At 41.8% G+C, this 25,063-nt stretch overlaps 1 protein-coding gene across 7 annotated transcripts in view; it reads right to left on the bottom strand.

Annotated features, from left to right (window-relative positions):
• Window positions 1-1,843: 1,843 nt before the first annotated feature.
• Window positions 1,844-25,063, bottom strand: part of frmd6 (FERM domain containing 6) — a 146,549-nt gene continuing 123,329 nt past the window's right edge. For 5 of the 7 annotated variants that reach the window (XM_069917043.1, XM_069917047.1, XM_069917041.1 and 2 more), the window contains one exon: window positions 7,020-7,807. In XM_069917043.1, the coding sequence (XP_069773144.1) occupies window positions 7,728-7,807 (80 nt within the window). In that variant the 3' untranslated portion in view covers window positions 7,020-7,727. Of the gene's footprint in view, window positions 3,736-7,019; window positions 7,808-25,063 lie in introns of those variants that run through there. The other 2 variants (XR_011351378.1, XM_069917048.1) reach the window with 2 other exon arrangements.

A 25,063-nucleotide genomic window follows, 5' to 3' on the forward strand; every position in this document is an offset into this window, starting at 1 on the left:
TTAGACATGCAGTTGGATCTTGTATCACCACATGCTGTAATATTCTATGGTCTTACCATTATACACCAGTATCCACTACCACAACAATGACTAGTCTTCTATTCAATGCAATAGGTTGGGTGGGGGTCAAAATGTGAGGTTTGAAAGCTACATATGGCTTTATTAAAGCAGATTAATGGGAATGTAAACTTTGCATGGAGTTATTTTAGATTTAAAAATGAAAATTGTTTTTTTTTTCAAACCCTACTGACAATTAACTGAGAATTTGAAAACTCTTGGCTTTGTGAATGAGGAAATCAAGAGACATGCATCTAAATGTATTCACGCCAAATTGGATTTCTTTAATTAGGATTAGCTCGGTGGGTGAAGTAAATGGCTTCCACTCCTTAAGAAATGCCTTTATCCCTTTTAAAGCCGCCACCCTCAATGCTCTTTTCCAAAAATCCTTCCGTTCCCTGTCTAACCTGCCTGTCTCTCTTTCCTCAGCACCTCTGTATTTCCCATATCCATAGTTAGGGAAGCTCACTATTGAAAACCAATGTTCTATCAACTTGTCACAGTACTTTTTTTTTTGGCTACAGACTGGGTGCATTTAATCTGTGTTTCACTTGTTTTCGGCCGGCACTACCATTAGGCCAACTAGGCCGCAGACCTCAGAGGGGTGCTGTCAAATGCGCAAAAGTGTACTTACCTTATTAGTCAGTGTCCCGGGGTCTGTTGGCTGGGTGCGGCTATCTTTATTCTTGTGCCAGCTGGCACAGGCGCAGTAGGTTGATGTTCTGGGTGATGGGTTTGCGTGTGGTAGTGCATTTGGCACATACACGATAGTTAAGGGCATTAGAGCATTGTACAACATGGCAGCAGCTTAGAGGAGTGAGGGCAAGTGAAGCTAATTTTTTTTGTTGACCAATTACATGGATGTTTACACAGAATGTGTTTGTTATTATGGATTGTTATCATAGAATGTTCTTTATAAACATTTTATGGAATGTTAAAGAATATGGTTACAAGTTTATGTGTTAAAATTAAGTATTTAAATACATCTGGACTTGTAATGGAAATAATTGAAACGCGTAACAAATAAAAAGCCTCACCCAGCCTTCAAGCGGCTTTTGTGGATAGTAATTGTTACATATTGGCGACAAATCTTGCAACAATTGATTGCTTTGGTCAGAGTTCTTGGCATGCAAAAATCGTCATTCCGTGATACGAATGAAAAGTTGAATAAATTTATCAATGGAAATTTTTTTAATGTTTGTAGAGTATCTGGCCCGTTGCACAGAGTTAAAGATCAAGAAAGAATGATTCACTACCCAGGAAAAGATCCAAAATGAGCATATACAGCTTCTAGCAGGTGCTATAAAGCAGCCTTTTCAACACATACAAACTCAGCCAAATACTACCCAATTATTCTGGACTGCGCACCTGATGTTAGTCATATTGAGCAAATAACAATGATTGTACACTTTGCCGATGTAATCAAACCATCAGATAATGAGATGTCTGAAGTTATTATCAGAAAACATTTATTGGGATTTGTTCCACTAAAAGAGACTACAGGTGCCGTTATGACAGAAACCCTTCTTGGACAGCCTGAGCAAATGGGATTTCCAATAGAGAATCTGTGTGGTCAAGGTTATGATAATGGGAGTAACATGAAAAGCAAAGGAAATGACGTACAAAAGAGACATAAAACCATGTGCCTTTTTTGTGTCCTGCAATGCACACTCTTTAAACTTGGTACTCAGTGTGTTCACAGTGATTCAAATTAGCTAGAAACTAGCTTTTGTGATCATGTAAATCTCAAGATGAAGCCTGCATGGAGCATCTTTGATCAAATTTATTTTCAGTTTTACATTTTATGTTGTACAACTGCATTTGTAGCCATGACAACTGGAGTTAGTTGGTGAACAATAGTGTTCCCTCCACCAATCCACGTGGAAAATAATTTCTCACCTTTAATCACTGAGGAGCAAATCATCCCTACACATAATTTTCTACCTTTTCTACTATTTGGTCCACATATTGTGATCTTGTTAGAATCTGCTATGGAGTAAATCACTTTATACCCATGAGAGCAAATTGAGGCAAAAGAAATAAAATTGAAGGTTTATTCACTTGCTCATCTTTGGAGAGAAGATCCATGATTCACTAAGCAAATGCAAGGAATTTCCAAGATTTTGACATCCCTTGACTAGTTATTCATGCACCAAGCCCAAGTGAAGCCAACACATCTCACGAAGCAATATGATCTGGCTTTGTGCAGAAAATGAAGGAGGGCTTCTCGAAGTCTCATCAGCAGGGCTCAGGCTATCAGTGACAGAGATCATCTGAAAGAATGACTTTGGAACTGTCCAAAACATTTTATTCCATAGCTGGCCTCTGAGATGTTGAGTTCTTCCAGCAGTTTGCTCCCCCCCCTTGAGCTTTTCCTTTATTTGTTAGCTCTGAAGAGTCACATATCTTCTCCAGTACAAAAATTCCATTTCATCTGCCATTTTGTTGCTCAGATCTGAATAAATGGACACATTTCTAAATTGGGTTAAACATTTCATTATTGGTGAAGTTGTTTGAAGAATAGCTGATCCTTAGAACTTGTGTAAGTCTTAACACTTTTCAATTGAAACAAAAGCTCCAGAAAAATTTATAAACAAGTGAAGATCAACCTCTCTTGGCAACTGAGGGGTTAAAATGGAAACACCCTGCAAATGTCCAATTTCAGCTTGTTTTCGCTGCTTACAAATTATTCCGTTTATAACGTTTGAAGTTTCATTATTTTGAACTCAATTTTATATTACAAATTTGCCTAACTCTTCTTTCTGCTGTCATTTAGCATCTGCTTCCGCTCTATTCACTTCTTAGTGATCTTGTGATATCCAGAGGTTTTTTAAAAAACTCCATAAAAAGATTTTCTTCCTCTATCTATCACCATCTGGTATATTTCAGAATATGTACTCTGCATAACCATCACAAGTGCTATCCAGCCACTGAACTACCAGTGAGGTATAATCATTGTTTTCATTTGAGAAGCACTGCTGCTAATTTCCCCTCCCACAAAGAGCGGCAGTAATCATCTGTTCCAGTGCTGCTTGTTGAGGGACAGAGCTGGACTCGCAAGAGCTCTCTTACACTTCTCCATAATGGATTAATTTTGTCCATCTGATAGGACAGATGAAGTTCTGGTGTGTCAGATTAATAACAACGCTGGAGAGTCAGCCCGGATTTTCTCCTCAAGCCACTGCGAACCTGCAAATCTTTTGTTTGGATTTTGATTCCTCTGAGCTACTGCTGCCAATTTTCAACTCCAAATCACATTGCCTCCTCCTACCCCTGGAGCTACCTTCAGTGCAGATTTATTGCAGATACTGAGTGAAATTGCCCTTGTGCTGTTCATCCATTGCTTGTGGCCCCCGAGATGGGGTACTGAGGGCCAGTCCCAAAGAGAACATGGAGGTTCTTCTCCTCACTCCTCAAAAACATCTTGAAACTTCTGTGAGAACCCCCACTTGGGGCCTTTCTTGCTGATAAGACCGATCAGCACCCAGTGGGATTGGAATGTGTCTCCAAGCAACTCCCACAGAAAAGAAGTGGGTCTTCTGTTCATCCATTTGCAGGCCTTGAGATTTGGGTGTCACTGGAATGGCCATGGAGTCTCCAACATCATTCCCTGCATGTTGTGAATACCAGTGTGAGTGATGTAGGCGAAGATCAAACCTACCCATTCAGAAGAACCTCCTAAAAACAAAAGAGGGGGAGAAGGTGAGGAAATTCAAAGAACAACAGAAAGAAAAGCAAAAGTATTACTTTGACAGAGGAACAAATAACTCCACACTGGTGACCAAGTAAGGCTAAAAGACAAAACAAACTTATGGACTCAGAAGGGAACTGTCCTTAGTGAAATCCAACCAAGATCATACACCATTCAGCACCTTCAAACGGTACAGTCACAGTAGATGGAAATATGGATACTGATGAACAACCTGATTGCTCATCTGAGAAGACATCGTCTGAGGCAACAACTAAGATTCAAGGACAATCAATCAGGAGATCGTCAAGGCATGCAAATCCTCCTAAGAGACATCATTGAGCAAATTTAAAAGACTCCTGTTATAGAATGAAGTAGTGCTAACTTATTCGCTCTTCAAGTTTCAGTGTATGTAAATGTGAACAAGTCTAAAAAATGTTAACGATGTTGATAATAATGATAATGTAAATTCTTTAAGTTAAAGTTAAAATAGCAGTTATACAAAGAAAACGTTAAAAGTAAGCTACTTTTGTTTTAAGAATGGGAGATGAAATGGTCATTGTTGCAATGCAACTAGCAATGCCTTACTGTTTGATGAGACTTGGCTGCCAGCAGGGGCTGACGCACACTATGCAATATCTGTAATGGAGACTTACAGCCTCATGGCATGCCTCATGGTGCTGTTTACATCAACTTTAAAGTAAAGAACTTTTTCTTTCATCCATGTGTTTCCTAAGAACTCACACAAATACAAGATGCCAAAGGGAGTATACTATGCTGTAATATTCGATGTATGCTCTCTTTTCTGAATCTGAGCAAGTGTGTAAGGTGATTTGTAAGGTGATTCAGATAGCAAACATTTCAAAAAAATATACTCATCAAAGTTCTTAAAGAATGCAACTGTCTCATACTTTGGGAGAGGTGTGCTTGCTTCATCATTTCCCTGGGCTCATCCTGTTTTTGAGATTAGTGTAGCAGTTAGTGCAATGCCATTACAGGACCAACAACCTGAGTTTCAATCACACACTATAAGGAGTTTGTACATTCACCTCATGCCTGGGTGTCCTCTGGGTGCTCCTATTCAGAATCAGAATTTATTGTTATGTAATTCGGTGTTTTGTGGCAATATCATAGTGCAAAATATACATATTAAAACCATCTTATGACATTACTATATAAAAAAACTATAACAATACTAGTGCATGAAAAGTAAGACAATGTCTTTGGCTCATTGATTATTCAGGAATCTGATGGCAGTGGGGAAGAAGCTGTCCTTGTGCTGTTGAGTGCTCATTTTTTGGCTCCTGTACTTTTTTCCCCATTGGTAGTAAAGTGAAGAGGGCACGGCCTGGATGGTGGGGGTCTTTGAGGATAGAGGCTGCTTTTTTAAGACACCGCCTCACGTAGTTGTCCTCGATGTCCCCGTGATGTTGCAGGCCGAGTTAACAACCTTCTGGAGTTTATTCTCGTCTGGAGAGTTGGCGCCTCCATACCAGGCAGTGATGCAACCAGCCAGAATGCTCTCCAGGGTACACCTGTAGAATTTTACGAGAGTCTTCGATGACATACCAAATCTACTCAGACCCCTCACACAGTCTAGCCACTGGCGGGCCTTCTTTGTGATTGCATCAACGTGGAGGCTCCAGAACAGATCCTTGACACCCAGGAATTTGAAGTTCTTGACCCTATCCACTCCTGAGCCCTCGATGAGGACTGGGTTGCGTTCCGCTGACTTCCTCCTGAAGTCCACAATCATCTCCTCCCACCTTCCAAAATATATGGGGTTGGTAGGTTAATTGGGCTGCACACATTTCATGGGTTGGAGAGGCTTTCCGTATTGTTAAATTAAATTAAAAATATACCATGATGAAGTAACGTGCAGTAAGAGGTGTTGGACATACCTGGAGCTTTTTTTTAGACGTGTTTTATCATGTTCTTGTTAAAGGCTTTCTGATGGTTAAAGAAAATTGTTATCAACCTTTTCTCTTGATTGAGGGAAGGTAATCAGCCAGAGGGACACATTTATCCCAATGGAAGTCACACTCAATCGTGCGGCAGCACACTTTCTCTTCCTGAATTGCCACACATTTTTGTGAAAAAAAACGCCCTTTAAAAAAAACAAAGATTCTACGCTCAGCAAACATGTCGATGGATGTACTGCCACCATTCTGCAGCTGCTCAGGTTGTTTGTCTGTTCACAGGGGCAGGGCTTGGCTGATTGGGAATGTACACAGTTTAAAGGAAACGTTAGCCACTGTTTTATTTTAAGAGCTTTAAAGTACACATTTAATCTATTTTTTTTCCTTCCTGACACTAAAATTCCCTCTCACCACAGAGCAGGTTCATAAAGATAGTTCGGTTTCCTTTAATTCCTATTGTTTTCACTGTGCTAGTCTGATCCTTCCGCCAAGTCCCAGTCATCACACTGGAGGAAGAAACAGCTGCTGTTAGATCTCTTTGGCCCTGTTCTGTCACCAGCCCACACAGGGCGAACTTTAGCACTATAACTGATATCAGAGATGCATCTTGTTTTAATCAAAGCCATTTGCAGCAGTCCCCACTTCAACCATTCCCCAGCCATTGCCTTTACTCATCCATTGGCTCCTGGGGTGGTGCTAATTGCCTCTATTACATCCCTGTTTGAACCCTTCCCGTCTATATTTCTGTCCAATAGTCTTTTGAACATTCAAATCGTACCCTCTTCTAAGGCTTCCTCTGGCCGCTTGATCCAGATTTGGACCTGACTCTGAGTGAAAAATGTTTCCCCCAAGTCCCTTGTAAATCTCTTCGCTTTCACCTTAAGCCTACTCCCTCTCATTTTAGAATCTAAATTGGGTAAAAGATAGTGAGCATTCGCTTTATCCATACCTCATGATTTTATAAACCTCTATAAGATCACCCATCAGCCTCCTCCTCTCCAGGGAACAGATTCAGCCTATCCAACCTCTCCCAGTCCCAGTAGCAATTTCTTCTGCACTCTTTCCAATTTATTGTAAAGTTATATAATCCAGTTTTACACCTCTCCTCCCTGCCTATCTTGTTGTCTCTTTTAATATTGCAACCCACTACAATATTTTTTCCCCAAATTTTATTTTATCAACACATGTATTCAAAATTACATATATAATTCAAAGTCAATCTAGTCAAGAAAAGACATACATGCTTTTTTTTTTTCATTTCCCCCCCCCCCCCCCCACCCACTCCCTCCCATAGAAAAACCCCAAAGAAAACAGAAAAAAGAGTAAGGAGAAAGAACTAAACTAATTTAATAATAATATATAGTTTTATAATGATATCCTCTTTTTCTCTTTGGCTTGGCTTCGCAGACGAAGATTTATGGAGGGGTAAATGTCCACGTCAGCGCTCGTTTGTGGCTGACAAGTCCGATGCTATCCAGTATTATGTTAATCACAACCTAACAATATGTATAGAAATTTTAAAAATCGTAATAAATGTAAATTATACCTTCAATATGGAATAATATGAAATAAGCATATTACCGCCAGGGAGTGAAAGATTACCCCAAAATTAGCTAATAATCCTAATGTGATTAATTATAAAGTAACCACACCAATCTTTTGCATATACGGAAACCAAATTTTCAAAAAATCTCCGTACTTGTTTCTTAAGTTATATGTGATTTTTTTTCCAAACGCATACAACTGAATTTTGCTATGCCAAAGCTCTAATATTAGATGTTTCCAATTTCCATGAAACTGTTAGACATTTTCTAGCAACTCCCAATGCAATCTTTAAAAACTCCTTCTGAGACCAATCCAAATTAAACCCCGGGTTAATCTTTGATACATCTCCTAGTAGAAATAGCCCTTATTCAGTGGAAATGTTGTCACTATTACCTGTGGTAGAAAATTGATCAATATGGCCCAAAAGGAATTCAATTTAGGACATGTCCATGTGGAAGGTGAGAAAGTCACAGTGCCCCCAGCAGCAGGTTTTCTTATTGGACAAATAATCTCTGTAGTCATGGGCTAGCACACCTGCCCTGATATCTCTTGTCATCAAGTGTCAAATCTCTTCCAGGGCTTGGGACATTGGTGATATCTACGGAATTAAATTGCACAAGATATGGTTACATATGCGTCGTACTCCAAAAAAGTTGAGAGGTGAAGAATATCACCCAACCCCACCCCCCCATGAAAAATATAACCGAATAAGGGCTGTGTAAGAAAAGTCTGGACTTAAATAGTTCCTTTTCTGTAAAGCCAAAATCATTACGGCCAAAAGAGGGCTTTTAACATAGAAAAGGTAATGGTCAATATATGTACAGTAGATAATATCTTTTAGTGTACAAGTATCAGCCTTTTATTTTTACATTTATCTTTACATTTATTCTTTTCACCCTCTTCCAAACACCATGATTGAAAGCAAAACAATGATAATATAAACATGCCCAAATATCAGGCACACCCACTGGTTCCTTCCAACCCAAAATACTGTTTGGTGATATTTAATTGAAAAAGTATCCTATTTTAAAATGCTTTACTCTCATCTAAAAATTGAAAATTTCTTCAAGCATTAAGAGTTATGGTGACAATGGTAAATTATTTTAATATAGTAAATTCAATAGAACTTTTCAAGTAGTATTTAAGTTTTAAAAAACAAGTAATATGGTTCTGGGAATGTTGATTCCAAAACTAGGAGATTCCTCTACCCTTGTTCTAAAAATATCACCAACCACCTTCTAAATTATTCATTCTTGCACTGGGGATGTTCCTTTCAAAACTGACATTTATCATTACTTCATCCTTGGCAATTTCAGTTCAGTGACACGAATATTTCTGCACAATTTCTTACAGTGCATGCGCAATATGGCATAATCTTTCAGAAGAGGAAGCTCTGAGAGCACTGCTCAGATTCCAATTTATTGTCAGAGTACATACATTCAGTGGCGTAGCCAGGTTTTGACGTGAGGGGGAGCGAGAGCACATGCAAAATGTGCCACGGCTGCGTGCACGCGCACACATTTTGTGACCAGCGCACAAAGGAAATTAACGTGTGCACATCCACAACCCATACAATTATAAATTCATTACACATTTTTATTTTGTATTTAATAAAGCAACTACAGCAGCCTCTTTCATTGAGGCTTCATTCTAGAAAAGCTAAGGGTACCATCAGGAATCTTTCCCCCTCCACTCTAAGCCCTCCCACCTCCCCAACTCTCTCCTACCTAAAAGTCTCCTCCCAACCCAACCCACCGACCCCCTCCTCCGTCCCTTCCTTCTCTCCCACCAAACACGCCTACACATGCACAAATGTCACAAGAAAATTACAATCTTTCTCTCTGCCCTAGAACACCAGAAGGCATTTAGTCTTGATTACAGTAAATCTTCAGCTGACGACTGAATCCAGTACTTGCCTTGACTACATACACTTTATTCTCTGGGCATTTTTTTCTGAGCGAGGTACACTTTACTGAATGCCCCACGGATGATGGGTTTGATAATAATGAAGTCCTCGGGCACAAGGACAACAGGATTAGCATCATCAGTACTGGGAACCTCCATCTCCCTATCGGATCCCACAGACCATTCCCCGCCGTTCCAATGGAATACGGGATGCCCTCCGATTGAACGCTGGCGCCTGTCTCACAGCGCGGCTGGTCTTCAAAATATTTTCAAAAGTTGTGCTGGGGTCCTTCGTCAAACGTCTCGCATGGTTGACTTTACAGTTCAATAAGATATTGGGCTGGAATTGAACCCAAAAGTTAATAATGGAATGCACTTTCAGAATGCTCAATACTATTTTGATTTAATTTGTCAAAGATTTGTTGTTCGTTCTGTGCTTTTGTTGAGAAGTGTGATCAGGCAGGGCTGAAGCTGCTTCAACAAATCCTGAGGATGGGCTAGCCTGCAGCTGGAGTTGATGTTACCGATGTGTCTGGTGAAACTTCCATGATAGTATTGCACCTCAGCTATTGTTTTTTTTGCAATAAATTAGCATAGTTTACCACAGAGTCCGTCACACAATTTTTCTTTTCGTTGTGGCCGTTCATCAAACAGAGCTAGTTTGAAATCTTGTGTAAAATCTTGTGCTAATCTAGCACAATGCTTATTTTTTAAAAAATCTGCTTTAGAGATCTTTCTGAGTTTGGTTGAGTCACTGCTGCTTGAGCTGACTTCCACTCGTCCTTTTATTCCCACACTGCTCCTCTCTTATGTCTCATGGAAATGTCAGGGTAGGCTTTGAAACTGACATCCTTGTTTTTTCCTTGAATTCAAAGGTATCTAAAGAGCTCTGTGTGGTGATTTTTATGTCCCACTTTAAACAGACAGGGATTGAGTTGTGTATCAGGAGTGTGATGAAATGTTACTTGTTACCATCGACAGGATCCAAAGGGTGCAAAGTTTGGTTATTTTATTTTGGTTGGAGCACCGCTTATCAACAGAAGAAGACTCGCAACAGTAGACTGATAATTGCTACCAGGATGTTAAAAAAGGAAAGATCAAATATTTATATTTGTGATTTGATTTAATAGTTGCAATGGTCTTTTAACATAGTAGATCCATACTAAACCAAAGAACATTTACAATGCCCCACTATGCTTTCAACACCACTTTGAAAAAAGAACAATAAAGTCATGTTACAACTGGAATCTAACACTGAATAGCGAGTGTGTTTGCTTTCTGCATTATGAAATTTAAAGTCATTATTTCATCTGTTCTTGAGGGAAGGAGGGAGAGGGGGATCAAGGGAGCCCGGCACGGATCCGAAGGAGTGAATATGCGTGCAGGAGGGCCATGGGCGCTGCCGGGCTGGAAAGGCAGGGAGCGGTTATGTCTGTGGTGTCCCGGGCTGTGTCCACTACCTTTTAGAGGGCGTTACACACAGGGGTATTGTTCCCATAAATATGCTGCTTTGCCACTGAAAAGTGGCAAAGCAGCAGGTATGGATGGAATCCCCCCAGAGGTCTGGAAGGCTGGCGGCAAAACTCTGCATGCCAAACTGCATGAGTTTTTCAAGCTTTGTTGGGACCAAGGAAAACTACCTCAGGACCTTCGTGATGCCACCATCATCACCCTGTACAAAAACAAAGGCGAGAAATCAGACTGCTCAAACTACAGGGGAATCACGCTGCTCTCCATTGCAGGCAAAATCTTCGCTAGGATTCTACTAAATAGAATAATACCTAGTGTCGCCGAGAATATTCTCCCAGAATCACAGTGCGGCTTTCGCGCAAACAGAGGAACTACTGACACGGTCTTTGCCCTCAGACAGCTCCAAGAAAAGTGCAGAGAACAAAACAAAGGACTCTACATCACCTTTGTTGACCTCACCAAAGCCTTCGACACCGTGAGCAGGAAAGGGCTTTGGCAAATACTAGAGCGCATCGGATGTCCCCCAAAGTTCCTCAACATGATTATCCAACTGCACGAAAACCAACAAGGTCGGGTCAGATACAGCAATGAGCTCTCTGAACCCTTCTCCATTAACAATGGTGTGAAGCAAGGCTGTGTTCTCGCACCAACCCTCTTTTCAATCTTCTTCAGCATGATGCTGAACCAAGCCATGAAAGACCTCAACAGTGAAGACGCTGTTTACATCCGGTACCGCACGGATGGCAGTCTCTTCAATCTGAGGCGCCTGCAAGCTCACACCAAGACACAAGAGAAACTTGTCCGTGAACTACTCTTTGCAGACGATGCCACTTTAGTTGCCCATTCAGAGCCAGCTCTTCAGCGCTTGACGTCCTGCTTTGCGGAAACTGCCAAAATGTTTGGCCTGGAAGTCAGCCTGAAGAAAACTGAGGTCCTCCATCAGCCAGCTCCCCACCATGACTACCAGCCCCCCCCACATCTCCATCGGGCACACAAAACTCAAAACGGTCAACCAGTTTACCTATCTCGGCTGCACCATTTCATCAGATGCAAAGATCGACAATGAGATAGACAACAGACTCGCCAAGGCAAATAGCGCCTTTGGAAGACTACACAAAAGAGTCTGGAAAAACAACCAACTGAAAAACCTCACAAAGATAAGCGTATACAGAGCCGTTGTCATACCCACACTCCTGTTCGGCTCCGAATCATGGGTCCTCTACCGGCATCACCTATGGCTCCTAGAACGCTTCCACCAGCGTTGTCTCCGCTCCATCCTCAACATCCATTGGAGCGCTTTCATCCCTAACGTCGAAGTACTCGAGATGGCAGAGGTCGACAGCATCGAGTCCACGCTGCTGAAGATCCAGCTGCGCTGGGTGGGTCACGTCTCCAGAATGGAGGACCATCGCCTTCCCAAGATCATGTTATATGGCGAGCTCTCCACTGGCCACCGTGACAGAGGTGCACCAAAGAAAAGATACAAGGACTGCCTAAAGAAATCTCTTGGTGCCTGCCACATTGACCACCGCCAGTGGGCTGATATCGCCTCAAACTGTGCATCTTGGCGCCTCACAGTTTGGCGGGCAGCAACCTCCTTTGAAGAAGACCGCAGAGCCCACCTCACTGACAAAAGGCAAAGGAGGAAAAACCCAACACCCAACCCCAACCAACCAATTTTCCCCTGCAGCCACTGCAACCGTGTCTGCCTGTCCCGCATCGGACTTGTCAGCCACAAATGAGCCTGCAGCTGACGTGGACTTTTACCCCCTCCATAAATCTTCGTCCGCTTAGCCAAGCCAAAGAAGAAGAAGATTGTTCCCATATCAAACGGTGATGCAGCCAGTCAGCACACTTTCCACCACCCCTCTAGAAAAAATTACCAGTTTTTCTGGTGTCATACCAAACCTCCGCAAACTCTTGAAGAAGTAGAGGTGCTAATGTGCTTTCTTCACGATGCCATTAGTGGGTTGGATCCAAGAAAGGTCCTCTAAGAAAGTTACTCCCAAGAACCTAAACATGCCTACCCTCTCCACCTCTGATCCCTCAATGATCACTTGAATGCATACCTCTGGCTTTCCTTTCCTGAAGTCAAAAATCAGCTCCTTAGTTTTGGTGACATTGAGTGCAAGGTTGTTGTTGATGCACCATTCAGCCTCGTTTTCAATCTCCCTTCAGTATGCTGACTCATCCCCCTCCTTTATACAACCCACTGCTGTGGTATCGTTTGCAAATTTGTAGTTAGTTATTGTTGTACTGAACAAAACTGTCGTAGGTGTAAAGTGAGTAGAGCAGGGGGCTAAGAACACAGCCCTGTGGTGCTCCAGTACTGATGGAGATTGTGGAGGAGAAATTCTTATCAACCTTCGTTGTTTGATCTTAACTATCCTCAATAATGGTAGAGGCCAATGAAGACTAGGCTGAAGCGATCGCAACAATGACGCAAACATTCAGCTTCCTCCTAAAATTCCTCCTCAAGTGTTAAATCTCTCCCAGGGCTTGGGACATTGGCGACATCTACGGCATTAAATTGCACAAGTTATTGTTATCTACGCCGGTGTCACACAGCTTTCTGTGCATACCTACGCTTTGCTTTCCAGATTGCATGGGAGAGTTCAGCCCTGGCTGATCTTAATGCCATTTTGTCTCCTGTCCTTTAAGTGTCTCAGAGAAGTGTCCAGACCTCTACCTCCAACCATGGTCTAACCATGCATCCAACCAAAGTGAACACCAGTGAAACATGAGTAAGTTCCCATTTGATAGCATCATTAATGACAAAATTGATCTCTTATAATGGAGAATAGACACACTGAGAGGTGATAATCTCAATTTATGTTGACAATACATAACTGTGTAAACTTCTACAATTGTCTGGTAGATGCTAAAGGTTGCATCTATAGTGGAATAATTTAGCTCAAGCCATGGCTGGTTGTGAAGTACATGTCTTCAGCATGAGGGCCAGTAAAATTATCTCAACCTTTGCTGCATCCAATTTCCTCATCATGTGGATTGAATGGAATTAGTTGAAGGCTGTGTATCTGCATGTTTTCCACTGAGGGCCAGAGAACACTGTGTTCTTAGATTGCACTTATGCAATCAGATGATAATAAATTTGATTTGCCTTGATTAGATCATGTAGCTGCAGACCTCACCACAAAGAGTTAAATTCTGGAGGCGAGGTGGATTGACTGAACTTAGCAGCGAGGCAAAAGTTGACGGCATGCAGTTTCAAGAAGAGCTGCTAAAAGTGTTGTCAAGGATTCCAATGATTGGAGCCACACCTCGCACAAAGGAAAATAGATATGGTTATTGGAGGTATTCCAGTCCCAGGGCAACACTGAGAAGTTGTTCAAGGCCTAACGATCTTCAGCTATATTATTAATGTCCTTCCTTCCATCATAGAAATGCATCATGTTCAAATCCATGTGTAGAGCTTCAGCAATTAAAGCAGTTCAGACCAACCTGAAGCAATTCATGGACAAATGGCAAGGTTCCTACCACAGCCCATCTCCTACACTTGGCGTTCAATGGCATTCTCATTTCTGTGGCCCTCACCATCAGCAATTTGAGGTCACCATTGACCAGAAACTGAACTGGACAAATCATTGTGGTTACAGGAGTATGTCAGAGACCAGCTTCAGTGCTGATTGATTTACCTCCTGGCATCTGAAGGCCATCTATGAAACAAATCAGGAGTGTGCTGCAACCTTCAAGCTCAAGAAACAGTGAAGAAACTCAACACCATCCAGCAAAAAATAAGACCAGTTGATCAGTCGTCCATCAACAACCATAAACATTTCTTCCATCCAGCACAAGCACAGAGTGGTCAGTTACTCCTACAGAACATCCCAACCCACCATTTCCATCTCCAAGAGGAATGAGGTCAGCAGGTACCTGTCCAAATACTGAATTATTATTGATGCAACAAAATCCTGGAGCTCCCTGCCCAACAGCTCCAGCAGGACTTCAACAGTTGAATAAGATGGCTCACCACCACCATCTCAAGGGCAAATGGAGATGGGCAACAAGTGCTGGCCTTCTCGGCAATGTCGAGATCTTGAAACTTATTTTTTTTAAATCCCAGGGTCCAATCCACTAGGAATCACTCTCTATAAAGACCAGAAGATATAGGAGCAGAATTAGGCATTTGTCTCCTCAAAGTAATATTTAGGGGAGAAACCAGGGGTAAGCTTTCTTTTTTTAAAATATGAACACAGTTAGTTGTGGGTGCTTGTAATCCCTTTGCTAGGGGTGATGGTGGAGGTTGAAACATTAGGGGCCCTAATAGCCCCTTTTCCACTGGCACCTTGTCCCAGGAATTAACAGAGAATTAACTGGGACAGGATCCAGTGGAAAAGGAATAGCATTAGCACACTGGGGTCAAATCATGTCCCCAGCGTCATCTGATCCCAGCGTTTGATTGAACCAGTGGAAAAAGGACAAATTCCATCCATTCCATTCGAAGGTAGACTCTCCAATCCCCAGGGATGGAAAAGCAGTCAGTGTCCCCGTTAAAGGTGGCCCAGTGGAAACAGCTTCCCATCCTGGGACACTGCACAGCCAATTAACAGGCAATTGACTGACACATGGATGAAGGAAAAAATAGAGGGTTATAAGGCAGGAAGGGCTTAGTTATATTTTTGGTAGGAATATATAGGTTGGCAAAACATCAAGGGCCGAAGAGCTTGCTCGGTGCTGATGTGTTTTTCATCTAAATATTTAAAATGTCTTCATGCATCCCTCTGACATGCTCAGCTTTGATCAAGAAGTTTAGGTTTTTGGGAGGGAGCCTTCACTAATTTCAAATAAAGAACGAACAAAAATGAACAGAATTGATATTTTGTGAAGTTCACCAACATATTCAGACAAGGTGCTTGGGGCATCCAAGTTTGGACAAAACTTTCTCATTATTACAATAACTAGCTCACTCAATTAGATAATCAATTCCTAAACCACAAATACATGATGCTTCTATCTCGTACTATTGGAGATCTCCAACCTTTGGCCCAGTGTGACCTTTCGTCATCTGGACATGTGAATTACAGAAATCACAGTTTTCAGGCCAATACTATATTTTTGGATTAACTTTTGTTCAAAGCATTTTGTTCACTGAAAACAACAAACTGGGGATCAGTAGTTTCACAAATGACTGATACCAAGGACAAGCACTGAAGAAAAGAGGTACTGGGTATGCTGGGGTGTTTCCATACAATCAGTAGGGATACGAGCAAAACCCTGCAGATGTTGGAAATCCAAAATTAAATAAAATGCTGGAAGCACTCAGCAGATCAGCCAGTAGAGAGAGAAACTGAGCCAAAGTTTTGACTCAATGTATCTTTACCAGCTCTGGAAAATTGAGAAAATAAAGGAGCATTAAGTCACAGAGAGGGAAATGGGTAGAGCAAAAAAAGAGGGGATTTCTATGAGTGGAGGATAAACAAAATTGACAAGGTAATTATTTATTTAAATATCAGGAGTTAGAGACAACAGAAAAATAACTGAGACTAAAACATCCAGCAACATCATTGGAGAGGAAAGAAAGTTGGTTTTCAGAAATGGCTGAATGCAATGGTGAGTCCTTATGGCTATAATGTGCCATGAGGTCATGCACTGTACCATGAGCTTGTGTTGTGCAGCCTTGGGAAAGTGTAAGAGACAAAAGGCAGAGATGCAGAGTGAAAATAAGGCAGTAACAGGCTGACTGGAAGCTTAAGCCCTCCGGAATGAGTGGAAGTGTTCTGTAAAAAAGACACCCAGTCTAAGTTTGAATACTGTAATATAAAGGAAACCACAGGAATGTCACACACAAAGTGCAAGTGTGTTACATTAATCTGCAGCCATTTGACAGTATTGAAGTCATGGTTCCCTTGACAACTTCCACAAGAATTCCCCTGTTCTCTCCACCCTGCAATTTAAAGCATGCTTGATTTCTCACATATCCTTTCTGAAGAAGGGTTGTTGAACTGGAATGAAACCCATTTCTAACCCATTTCTAACACCTGACCTACTGTTTTTCTGTCATTTTCCATTTTTCCACCAGCATGATGTTGAATCATCTCACTGATCTATATTTCATATTAAAAAATAATGAAGTTCTAAAAAAAAATGTAGTTTCTGTTGTGCAAAAATTGAACAGCAACATCACCACTTCATAAAAGGAACTCAATGTGAGTTGAAATGTCTATATAATTTCTCATTTTCTTCTTAACCACATCTATCCAGGAATAAAATGTTTGTTCGACTTGTAAAGCAAGTATTTTATGCATCTGAAATGTCTGAGTTAGCAAGGTACTATTATTGTATCTAGTAATTTGCTCAGCTGCATCCAAGTTCAATGGGCATCTGGTCGTTGATTTCTTTTATCTGTTTCATTTCCTGAATGTAGAAATGTGAGATCACTCACCTGGAAAGACAAATTTGAATGTTATAAGTAAATTTTGCTGTTGGAGATTAATAGCTATGCAAGATAAAAAAAAAAGGAATTTGGGCTTTGAATTTGACAATTCATTAGTGGTTGAACTGTTGGCCACTATCTCAGCACGCTAATAAAAATGAGTGAAGATAACTCTTCAACAGGTAGCCATTGTAGAACTCATTTAGTTCTTGGTGTTCACAGATGTGGAAACAATACTGGGGGATGGGGAGCGCATATTCACCAGAATGCTATTGCAATTATAGTCCTCAACAATATGCAGATTGCATAAACTTGGCTTCTGTTTCTTCCAATTTAGGAGACTGAAGGGTGATTTAATAATGGGAGGGCATGGAATAATTTGTTGGAAGGTAATTAAAAAAACATGCATTTAAACTCATTGATGCCAGCACACTGAGAAAGACTGGGGAAAATCTTCAAAGAAAGAACAGTGGAAATAAAAGTTTTCTCCGTCAGAAAGCTGCGTTGCTGGGCTAATTACATTCTCACGACTGAGGCTGATTAAAAAAGATTTGGGGTACTTATCTGCCATGATGCTTAAATGGCGGAGAGGTGTGTCCTTTTGAAAAATAGTTGGATCATGGGCTAGATTTCAGGGTGTATAATACATTCAGGGAATAGTTGCCTCAAATATCTCTCTTATACTCTAAGACGAAATTTTATTGAGTATTGACTGTGCCTGTTGTAAATTCGTAATTTTGTTTCTATTTGCACTCCCTCTCACATGCTGCAATGCCATTTTTAATTTCTAAATTTAAATTTTAAATTATAAACTGTGACAGCATGATAACAGGCCATATCGACCACCCAATTAGGCTACAATTCCCAGGACGTTTCAAACAGTGGGAGGAAACCAGAACCCCTGGAGGAAACCCATGCAGACACAGGGAGAACGTACAAACTCCTTACAGACAGCATGGGATTTGAACCCTGGTCTCTGGCGCTATAACAGTGTTGTGCTAAACACTATTCTAACTGTGCCATCCTAATTCTTTGGCTATTTACCTACACCAAGGGATAATTTACAGTCCATAATTAACCCATCTTTGAGATGTTGGAGGAAAATGTCATGCTTGACAATAAACAAAGTTGTTGTTGAAGAGAATGTACAAATTCCTCCCAGGCAGCATCGAGATCAGGATTGAATCCCAAAATTTAATGGGGAGATATTTAAATGGGTTCCAGTCAATGGAGTTCCACACTAGGAACTGGCTACTGGTAGATACCCTTTAGATTAAAAACTGCTGTGGGTCTCCCTGGGCCTTCTCATTTCCACCCTGATCACTTCTCTTCCCCACCACCATCACACCTTGAACTTGAATCCCTCAACCCTGTCACCATCCACTCCCACACCAACAGCCTGCCCTGACCTTCAATGTTCCAATTCTCCAGTCCCCCTACCTCACTCTGATTGACAACATGTTTGCATCTTCCAACTCTGACCTCCTTTCCGTCATCACTTTCTGGACACCCCCCCCTCCCCCCACAAGATGATGGCGCAAGTAGATGAAAGGCCTTTGTTGAGTTAAATGTGCAAAGTCTGCTTTGTTCTTAGGCCTCACATCTTGTCTGGCACAGAAGAATTTCTCTGGGCACATTACTGATGTCACCATATATGAAATATCAGTTATTATTGAGACTGAGCAGTTTGATACAATGCAATCTGATGGGTGTTTTTAATATTTAAAGTTATTTGAGGAGTGTTTAACAAGTAATATTGGTAACCCTCAGACATTCTGTGCAGGGAGCACCAGAAAGAGGAGTCTCCTTCTGGGCTGAGTTTGCTCCTTGACCCCTGTCTTCTGGCTGTCACCAGGTTACAAAGCAACTTCCTGAACTAAGGAGCATAAGAAGCTTTAGAGAGAACACTGACTCAGCACCGGAACATCCATCTTCCAATAGGAAGTACTGGATCATCCATTTTCCAATAGGAAACATGCTGTATGAAGACTAAACAAGAAAATAATGCTGATCTAGGACATTGAGGGAAAGGACATCTGTTAATAATAAAGTGCCATTGTTCACAATGAGGTCAATAATACCTGCTGTTAATTGAAACAATGTCGATATTTCCCTTCCTTTCTTTTACTCTGCATGAAAGTGATTAATGCCACCTAGAGACTGGAATGCTTTCATTTTGTTCCAAAATCCAATTTGGCTCAGTAATAGGGTGACAATCTTACACCTAGAACATTTATTTTCTGACCATTTTACAGGTCCTAAACAGCATTCAATATCTGTGCTGTGGAAACCATGTCTGATTTTTAATCTTTTATTGAAGTATATTATTGTCACTCCATAGAATTCAATATAATCAGTTACCCCTGTGAATACCCAAATGAAGAAGTGTTTCAGGCCCTTTCAAGTCACTGATGTTTTTAGTGATCATCACATTCCTAAGGGATTCAGTGAAGTTGCATAACATTTTGAATACAAGAACCCGGTGCAACATTGCGAGACGAAGGTTTGGGTCTGGAGCTCAGGCTTGCACTGGTCTGAGTTGCTGTGGGAGCGCTGATCGCAAATCTACAGACACTCAATGTGTCTCTGAAGGGACTCTCTTTTGAAACTCTCTCTCTTACTGTAAGGGGCACTGGGAGACACTAATGACCACTCTTTGTCTGCCTTATGGCAGGTAAAAGGAAATTTTGTGTAATATTGGGTGTTCTGTACTATTGGATGACGATAAAGGAATTTACAATTTTGGGAAGGATCATTGTGCTTTCTGGAAAACTAAGGCACATTACTGCAGAGTGAGAGGGAAGTGTGAAGACCCCTTGGGCTAATTGCTGCCAACCATGGAATGATATAGATATGTTGAGGGTCAGGAAAGGCCTTTTGCTTGCATAGGCCTCACCTGCTCACCTTGCAGTCAAAATCAGGACTGGACAAGGAAATAAGCATGGGCTCCAATAAAAGAGGGAAAAATGGATGTAAAGAGTACAAAGGGGATGAAATGGTGGATTTCTGATCTATTTACTCTGCTGACAAGATTCTGATGGATAGTAAAGCTTTATCAGAAGCTAATGCATCCTTTTATGCCCGGGGACACAAGTGATAAACTAACTGAAATTCCAGGAGCTTAGTAACACACCATGGCAGAAATTTATAATTTTGCCCCAGGACATTTATGTGTATGCTGATTTTAGAGTAAAACATTTTTACAGGCCATTTTCTGCAAATATTTCCACTGACAGTCTGTTATTTGTTTACACAGCTTTACAATATAACAATTTATTCATTTGCACCTACCACACTTGTCAGATTCGGGACCAAGTGTTGCCACTAAGAAAAATAGAGGGTTACAAGGTAGGAAGGATTTAGTACTTTCTTTTTGGTGGGTATATATGGGTCAGCACATTGAGGGCTGAAGAGCCTGCACTGTGCTGTAATGTTCTAGGTTTCATAGTTATCAGCTGAGAGATGGTCAGAATGAATACTTCTTTGTCATTTCTATATTTTATTATTCAATAAGAAAACTGCTACACTTTCCTGGTACAATAAAATCCCCAGTTTACAGCACCCATGGGGACTGTTAGATGCCAAATAAGTTCAATGGCCAGTTCCTTGAGATTATGTGTTGCATAGATTGGCGAACTGACCACGAGGAGTGCCAATTTTAAACTTTCATATCTTTTCCCTACCACACATGTCGGCGTATAAGTAGAGTTGTGAAACCCTAAAATTTTTCCTCGGGGTGGGGGGGGGAAGAAATCGACTTGTATGCCAGATATACTTTTGAGACCTTAAATTCAACAGATAAATCAGAGTGGTGTCGATTCAGTGTATGTCAATGCTGGAAACACTTCCCCACTGCCAGTGCCACTGGTTCCTGACATTTTCCCACTGCTGGGCGCCACCATAACCCACCCAGACATTCTATAATTGTAGTGTCCGAGGTTGCCATCGCCACGCCTGCCCGATAGGCCGGGATCCCCAGTCCCATTGGAAGAATGACGTCGCTGCTCCGTGGGCCATCGTGGCTTTTGCCCAGAGGTCCCTGCTCCTGCCGACTCTGGCTGCAGCCGATGCTGAAGACGTTGACCCAGCACTGCCTTCCTGGCCAGACACTAAGTTTTTTTAAAACAAAACCTGTTTTTATTTTTTACTTAATTGCTTAATTTACAGCTTTGTTACTTGGCGATTAGGGTGTTGTAAAACATTTTGGGTTGTTGCTGGGAGGCCCAGGCACCCCTAAAATTGGGGGTTCACTTATACTCTGGGTATAAAATAAAACCATTAAAAGGAGGCTGAAAAAGGGGGGGGGGTCGATTTACCTGTCAGTCGACATAGACCAAAATATATGGTATTTATTTTCCCTGATTTTTTTTTTCCCATTGCTTGAGGTTGTTGGTTGATTGAATTCTGGATAATGGGGATTTTATTGTATTTAAAGATTTTTACTAGTTCTATTGATTGTTAAGATATAAATTAACATTTAATCTGAATTAAATCAGAGAATACTGGAAATACCCAGTAAGTCAGGTAGTATTTGTGGAGAAAAAGGATCAACATTTCTGGTCAAGTTGCTCCTATGATTGTACATGTGAAATGTTACCTCTGTTTCTCTCTCAGCAGATACTGCTGCATTTGCTGAGCATTTCCAACATTCTCTGTTTTATTTCAGATTTCCACTATCTGCTGTATCTTGCCTTTGATCTAACCTGAGTTCATACTTGATAAAATCCAAAACACTTTCCATAGAGTTAAATTATTGTTCATCAAACAACATCAAGACGGTGATCAGAATATGTCTTTCTGCAGAACACCCATTTTGTAAGGAATACAATACACTTTGCTTGAAAGTCAGAGAAGCTTCTGACTTCTTCGGTAGATGTTGATACATTGAGGAGAACAAATGTCATAACTATAAATTGAAATAATTAACCAAATGATCTCAACCAGCAGTACCACTATGAAGAGGTTTGCATGAAACCTTGGGCTGGAAGACACTGGATTTGGCCCTAAACGACCACCTGCAGTCCCTCCACTTCCCCATCAGTTGGACTGGCTATGGAGCACCAATCTGCCTGATCCTCTAAATCAGGGGTGTCAAACTCAAATTCACGGAGGGCCAAAATTAAAAACTTAGACTAAGTCGAGGGCCGAACTAAACATTTATTGAAAATTTTCAACAACATCTGCATGTTTTCTCTTCTTTCAACATAAGTAATGTTAAACTTTAGGATATAACTTTAGGAGGATAATGTTACAGGTCAGGAGTAGGTAGCTAAAGTTCACCCTTTGCTTGACCTGAGGGAAACCTATTTGGTCCCTGTGGAGATGTAGTCAGCATTCACAGGATGTGTCCATTTTGGCCTGCATCAGGACTCAGCATTTCCTGCTCACTCCTCAGGCTCTAGGCCTCTATTCACCCTCGACCCACCATCCCTCAACCTGACCAGTCCTTTACCCAACCTCTACTCACCCCTCACTCCACTCGCTCTGCCTCTACCCACCCCATCCTATACACGCCCCTCTACTGCCTCTCCCCTCAACCTGTTCCTCCCTCTACCTGTCTCTCACCCTCTAATCACCCCTCCCCTACTCGCCCTGCCCCTCCCCTTTTACCTCTTCCCTATCCACCCCTCCTTCTACTCATCCCTCCCTCTAACTGCCACTCGATCAGCCTTTGCGGAACAGCGGGGGCCGTGCGCAGCCTGCCATGTCCGTCACGCAGACAGGAAATCACAGGCGCTTGCCAATCCGCTGCACCGCTCGACAGGTGGGAGAAGTGACTGGTTGTGCGGGGAGCCTTCCAACTGGCTTGCCGGCTGATGACATCAACAGACTTCTCGTGTTACAATTTTGTTTTCCCCATTCTCAAAGTTTGCACGGTCAATCTGCAACACTCTGCTCCCTCCGCGTCCCGGGGATCTGATGCCCGGGTGTTGTTAGGATTCCCAGCAGAAGGTTTGTGGAACTTTACCATTCTGGATTCCTTTTTGAGAATATTCTGGCCATCTTTTAAGGGGGGGTGGTTTTAGGGGGGAGGGGATAGTTAAGGGGTGGGGAAGGATGTGCAATGAAGGGGGAGGATGGTGGGGGTGACATTACCAAAAAACAGCATCGGCTCTCGCTGCAGGGCGGGCCACGTCTAATACATTTTTGAAATGATCTTACGGGCCAAATATAATTTTGGCCCGCGGGCCAGAGTTTGACATGTGTGCTCTAAGTCATTGACAACTGGGCGTCTGGCAACAATCAACTCAATATCTTTTCTCATTAATTCTCCAAGATTTGGTAGGAAAACCAAACAGTTAAGCTACAAACAAAGGTACTTCATTTACAAAAGGTCTCTTTATTAGGTCCTGCAGAAAACCAATTAGTTAAATTACAAACCAAGATGGTTTATTTACAACAATGGTTAGACCGACCAAAGCAGCAAATATCAGCAGCAGCGATGGAAATTTTCAGTATGCCTAGCAGCCCCTGTGGAGAAGCAGAATGAAAGCTGCAGGTCAGTGAAATTAGCAATGAGTTTTATTGTTTATAGGCAAGTACCATGAAGTGAATAATGCTAGTGACAGATTTGATCCACCTATTTAGGTCAATACTTGACACAAAACCCACTATTTAGAAGATACAGATTGCAAGCTAAAACTGTGACAAATGTGCCTGCTCCTTACGCTGGGGCTTTTACAATTTGATTCAGGAAAATGAGTTCTGCAGGAAATACCTTCTCATCAGTAAGAATGGGGCCAGGACTGATGTCCAAGCCAATGGATATCTGCACCTTTATGGACTCCACAAATTTCTGGTGCACAGAGCAAAGCTGACAACTTCCATGTAATTTTATGAGGGATAGCTAGACTGAAGTTATTCGAAATTTTACTTTGGAAAAGTAGTGAAGCTGAAAACGTTGTTGGGGGGAGTCACATTATGGAGTAGTGGCTGGTCGAGTGAAACCAGCCTTCTCCAGAGAAAAGAAAAAAAAGTTTGAAAAAACAAAGCTCAATAAACATAAAACTCAGGAAGAGAAAGATAAAATTAGAAAGAGACAGAAGATGGCACCCAAAAGAGAAAAAAGTAAGAATAACAGAGAAAAGGGAAGAAGGAAAATCACTGGAGAAGAAAGAAGGCCCTACCTGCACGTCGGAGCAGAGAGCCACCGTGGAGAGGAGCGGCCGATCTCCGACGTTGGTGAGTCCCCAGGGGAGCGGTGTCCTCCCGACCGATGGACTTCAAAAATGGTTCTCAGAGCCAAGAAGGGGTGCGCAACTGTGCACGCGCAGAGCGCAAGTAAAAGAAAAGGTTAATGCTGGCAGAAGGGGGACTCAGCTGAGGAGCAGCCAGCTGAGTGATGCCCAGTATTGAGGCGTTTGGCTGGGGAAAGTAAGCAAGAAAGAAGAAATGAAGGGTGGTGAGAAAGAGAATGAAGTGCTGGAAGAGGGTGAGCGGCATTGGGGCGACCGGCCGGTCGACCCAGCAGCGGGACGGCCCAGCAGCGGGACGGCCCAGCAGCGGGACGGCCCAGCAGCGGGACGGCCCAGCAGCGGGACGGCCCAGCACCGGGTTGCCCTGCAGCAGGAGGCCCAACAACAGGAGACACAGCAAGGATACAGAAGCAGCTCACCAGGGAAGGATGAAGCTACATAGATACAGAGAAGAAGGTGACACAGACATAGATACAGGCACAGAAGGAGGAAGAAGACCAAGAATTTCAAAGGAAAGAAGAAGGTAAAATAGAAGGACAAAATTTAGATAAAGCCTTTTTTGAAGAACAAATAAAGTCATTAGAAGAATGGCTATCAATAGAATTTAGTTCAACCCAAAGAAAAATGAAAAGAGCTGAAGGCAGAATGCAAAGCTTAGAGTTGGTCATGACTGAAATAGGGAAAAGAGTAGAAAATGTGGAGGAATGAGAAACTGCTGTAGAAATGGAGATTAATGATTTAAGAGGGAAGTTGGAAGAGAGAGAGAAAAAAATTAAAGTGACACAAATTTATTGTCACAAAAAATTGACATATTGGAAAACTACAGTAGGCGAAACAACATAAAAATAGTGGGCCTGATAGAAGGGTCAGATATGAAGGAATTTATAAA

This window comes from Narcine bancroftii, chromosome 2 (assembly GCF_036971445.1).
Source record: "Narcine bancroftii isolate sNarBan1 chromosome 2, sNarBan1.hap1, whole genome shotgun sequence".
NCBI classification, from domain to species: Eukaryota; Metazoa; Chordata; class Chondrichthyes; order Torpediniformes; family Narcinidae; genus Narcine; species Narcine bancroftii.